General features: G+C 32.0%; 1 protein-coding gene across 1 annotated transcript in view; it reads right to left on the reverse strand.

The window, feature by feature from the left end:
* Window positions 1-280: 280 nt before the first annotated feature.
* Window positions 281-5,360, reverse strand: part of LOC125027928 (E3 ubiquitin-protein ligase AMFR-like) — a 30,184-nt gene continuing 25,104 nt past the window's right edge. Inside the window, exon 10 of the mRNA XM_047617081.1 lies at window positions 281-5,359. Within this exon, the coding sequence (XP_047473037.1) occupies window positions 5,164-5,359 (196 nt within the window). The 3' untranslated portion in view covers window positions 281-5,163. The remainder of the gene's footprint in view (window position 5,360) is intronic.

Here is a 5,360-nt window from a genome sequence, read left to right on the forward strand (position 1 = left end):
TTCATGACGGGTCATGTCTCTGGACATCATAACAAATCACTCGAAATGTGGTGTGTGGCTCTATGCCACGGCGGCGCACCAAAGCGATCCGAGGCAGGGATTCGGCTTGATGTACCAAACTCCCGCGCTCAAAGTCGGCGTGTTGTCATTGATTGCCAGAGCGTAGGGATTTTTTTTAGTTTTCTACACCCGTCACCAAGGGGTTAACAGAGTTGTACATGGTAGTATGTGAATATGAGAAAACTACCTGACAACAGCATTGGGAGAATCACTCAAAAAATACAAACACAAGATTTTATTTACAGAAAAGTTTAATCACAAATGGAGTACATATGAACTTATTTATATATGAACATTGTCATGTAACAAAACAATGCCTTGATTAGGAATTTTTCTTTATTTTTTCAATTTTTTTGATGATTAGCTGGAAACAAAATACCATCATCAAATATGTACTGCACATATATATGTGTTAAAACACCAATCAAAGTGAATTACAACACATAAAGGTAAGCTACAGAGACCTTTGACTTCTTAATAAAAAATTATATTTTGTTGGGAGAAAAAGTACTTTGAATGATAATAAAATGCAATTTCTAGAGCAAGTTAAAAAATTTCCATTTAAAACCAAGCCTTTAAGGCTACAATATCTCAAAGATAGAGACTTCTATATCTATCTGTTCAGTCACCAAAAAACATTTATTCCTGGAAAATGAAGCATCACCAGGATTAGTAGTAACAACTAAATACTATCTGAAGGAATAGCAAAGTATTTATTATGTGTGCAATATTTTATGGCTAGCAATACACTTACTTATATGAATGCTTACTACATTCCTTATTCCTGCATCAGTTATACAATTCAGGTACCAGTTTCTTCTAACAGTTTTCTCATGCGGTAACAACAAAGGTTTCCCCCCTTCTCCTTATTACATAAAAATATGAAGTCCTTTTATAGAAATAATAAATATATGAATAAAAAAAACCGATTTACATTTAGCTGTAATGGTTAATGGTTAATAGTTAAAACATATAAATGTGCTAGACATCATTTTTCAGTAATACTTTAGTATATATATATAAAACAAAAAATGTACTACTTCACTTGGTTTATAAAGCATTTTATGAAACTGTGAAAATTAGATAACATATCTGGAAAACAAACTTTTTCCTCTTAGTTTCTTCTAACTAAAAAAATATTGAAACTTGGTATAAAAAAAAATACTTTCCAACTGTGTTACATGCTGAAAAGGAACAATTAAATGAATGTACTGAATTTCTATTAATAAAGGCCAATGCACTAGAGAATGTACTATATTCCCTTGCTTTTAAGCTACAAATTAGCAAAAACAGCCTGGTCTTAGTCAAAACACCTCCTGAAAATTGCACTTCAAAACAATCAAATGTACTAGATCAACAAAAAATTATCATAGTATGTGTATAATGAAAATTCAGCAGTGCTTGTAATAGTGTTAACAGAATCCACACTATGATTTTATATTTGCACTTAACACAGAATTTCAGATATAACACTTTAATTAATAAGTGCATAGAATTTTGAGAATCAGCAAGGCTTCCTTACACATAGATCATCCAGTCATAGATTAATAAATAAAATGGCAGTTCCTAAACTTAACATGACCTTATAGTCTGCAATTTGCCAAATAACCTTGTAACATATGGCTCCACATACTGTGTCTTATATGCTTAATTTCCTGTCTTTTGGTATTATATCTTGGTCTCATTTTATGTGATTTAAGTTTATACTTTATTTACTTTTGAGCAAGGCAGAGAATCAAAGAAAGTTTACAAGATTGACTTAAAGCGATTCATGAAATGCATCATTGATTGCACCAAATATATCAAGTCTGCTATTCAACTAACAATACCTCTCATGGTGATAATTTACTGCAAGGAGACGATTACCTATACTGAAGTGGTAGTGATAACAATCAGGAGTAGTAACAAGGGTATGTGGTAGTCCAAGTAAATGGTCAATGTGATTTTGGCTTCAGGGTGTGTCTTAGACATTGGGGGTGAAATATATAAAAAGCTGATAAACACAATGTCAAAAAATATGTAAATATGGTGTCCATCATTTGGAGGTTTTCATCTCAACCAGGAGTTTACAGCACACATTTTTATATTACTGTATGCTTTTATGGACATTCCTATTTTCTACAGGTCACAATGAAATAAAGGTATTTGTTTAAGGATAGGATTTTGACTAGAAAAAAAAAAGAGATTAAGTCAATATTTGGCATTTAGCAGTAAATTATCTGTGCAAATGAACTCTATTAACCCTTTGAGGAACTATGAAAATATAATGCTGCATATGAAAATATAATGTTGAAACTTAAAACATTAATATCTATTACCAAATTCTTTGAGCAGTGATGCAAATAATCAAAGTTAAATCAATTCCTCTCCTAACATTTAAGCAATAGAAAGAATACAATTTTCAAAATTGTAAAAAAACAAAAAAAGGACAATAATGTGTAAATTTCACATGTACAAAACATAAATATCCTGCTTCACTATGACACACTAACTTGAAATAAACAGTAATTCAACAACTGAAATGTATTTGCTGTGCATATTTAGATAGTAAATGTCTCTCTCCATTATCATTAGTAGTATAAATAGAATATATCTGTAGCTTTGATGATATAATGATATCTACATTTTGTCATAAATTTCTAAAGAATGTCTGAGAAATAAATCCTTATAAGTCTGAATTAAAATATAACCAAATATATCTAAAAGTTTCCTTCTCTACTTATGTTTACTAAATCTTGGATAAAAGAATAGTGTGAATTATTCGTGCACAAATACTATCCATAACACAAGATTCTTACAACCTGATACAAATCACACTGCATAATGTAATTAAAGCTTTTACTTCAGAGTTAGTAAATAATACAAAAATAATTTTAATACATCTGTAAGAAAACCCTAATGCCAATAACTTTACTCTTTACATCATGATTGTGTATCAGGAACATTAAAAACATAAAACATGATATCAAGCATTTCTTGAAGAACGAACACTTTATCTAACAGTCACAGTGTAAATGGCACATGTGAACTGCATCCAAATTACAAGAGTAAGAGACAGTTTCACAAATAAACATGTAACTTTTTTAAATATTTTGCAGTTAGCTTTAAACTGATGGTACATGAAGTAGCTGAAAAAGACACATCTGATTTCGAGAAATCTAAGCATACATCATTGATGTGCATCTATCAAGATTTAAAAGGCTTCACAAAAAGAAGAACCATCCAGCTCTGACATGCTCTGTGTTTAACATGTAGCAAATGAAGCTTCTTCTGCACTATAAGACACAAGTTCTCTATCACATATCTAAAACTCTTCCATAACTGACAACATGCAATAACATGACATCAGTGATCAATAAATCTATTTCTTCACTTTAATGGAATGGTCATACCTAATGACAGATGGCAAGTGAACACTGAAAAAAATCAGTACATGATTAGTCACTGTCTTCCTAATAAGCATTAGTGTCTGCTAGCCAAGAAAGATAAACTTTCCTCTTAGCAAAATTGGCATGGGTACAAGAATTCGATGTCATGATTATACAGCAAATCAACATTTCTTCTCTTCTTCTATAATGAAGATGAGATAATCACCACAACTATTTTGATTCCAGAATTGGATTACACTGATTCAGATGCACAGACAGCTCAAAATAACAGAGCTTAGTGTACATCAACAAGAGGTACCGGTCCTGTACCTGGCAATATATGGCTGGATCTAGTTTCACATTTGTGCAGTTCTTAGTAGGTCAAAAGACACAAGCATCAGGGACAGAAAAAGCCTTAGGCCTAAAGTCTCTGGACATGTAAATTTGAGCATACTTCCACCTTCGAAACATGCCAGCTCAAGTAATTAGCTTCTTGTGTTTTTGTGAAAATATCCTGTCAAAAATCGTATGAAAAATTCACTCTTCCATAAATCCTGAAGTTTATATTCAAAGAGTTCTTGCTTTCAGATTCATACCATATCAATTTATGAAAACTTATCTAAAAAAGTTGTAGTATTGTAGGGGGTTGGTGCAATTAATTATTGATTCTTGTGATACCTTGAGAATCTACACTTAATGTTGCACACAGAAATATAAAAAATGTTTTCTTATTTACCAACGTTTTATGAATTACTAAAGCACATCTCATTTCATGCTAAAAATAATTTTTCCATATTCTGTTCTAAAATCAAATACTTCCCAGGAGATCAGGTTTGCAGATAAATCTTATACCCTTTACTATATATTTCTGCATGGCAAAGAAAACACTTATATAAACATTGGCTACCAAACCACAAAAGTATAAAAAGTTTTTCAACTCATAATCAGAATCACATTTGAAATAATGAAATCAAGCAAAAACACTCCAAATACTGGACTGTCCAATCAATCAACTGATAACAAACTGGGAAAAAAATAATGAAAAAATTGTAAACATTTCACTCTTACAGTTATTCAAACATTTTCACAGAAAATGTTAATAAAAAAAGTACAATAACAAGGATTTTCATATCTAAAACAGGGCAGTTTACAACTTCCTATCTATCTAAAGGAACCACATTACAGCAAAATTGTCAAGAATAGATATGTAACTAACTTGACCGGTACCTATCACTCTCAATCTGGAAACTACTGGTATGAGCATATTCCAGCAGATGCTAAGAGTCTAAATCATTATCCAAAATCTACATTACACTTTCATGTTAATTATACTGTTTAAACTACTTTGTCTGTGCTACATCTGGCATGATATTTTATGCATCACTCAAGATAATTTGTATCTCTTAAACAAAAAGTATTTGCAAATGACATTTTCTACAGCAGAAAAAAACAGCATTTGAATATGGTATGAAGCTAAAAGGGAAACTCAAAAGCTTTCTGTATTACTTGAGAACAATATTAAGTCAGGGAAAAGATTCAAAACTAATCCTCCATTCATCTAAAATACAGGGTGGACCAGTTTTGTGAACAATAGCTGTTCACTTCCAATTCAAACTATATAATCATCAGCAACAACATTTGTGCAATTCTGCCAAAATGTCATCTCCAAACAAAGTATATTATGACTACTCAGTTCCATACAGATCCACACTATGATGCATAGTATCTGCATCACTCAGGAGTCTGCTATGCTATCACAGTCTGTTTGTGAATTCTCCATACCATTAACCATCCCCTTTGGCTTGGACACAAAACGTCGGCGGGCTTGTGACAGTAATTCAGTTTTGCGCTGAGCCAGCATCTGCTCTCGCTCTTGGGGTGATTTGCTAAACCGTCCACCGGCTCCAGAGATTCCAACACCTATGCCACTTC

The sequence above is a fragment of the Penaeus chinensis genome, chromosome 8, assembly GCF_019202785.1.
Source record: "Penaeus chinensis breed Huanghai No. 1 chromosome 8, ASM1920278v2, whole genome shotgun sequence".
In the NCBI taxonomy this organism is placed as follows: Eukaryota; Metazoa; Arthropoda; class Malacostraca; order Decapoda; family Penaeidae; genus Penaeus; species Penaeus chinensis.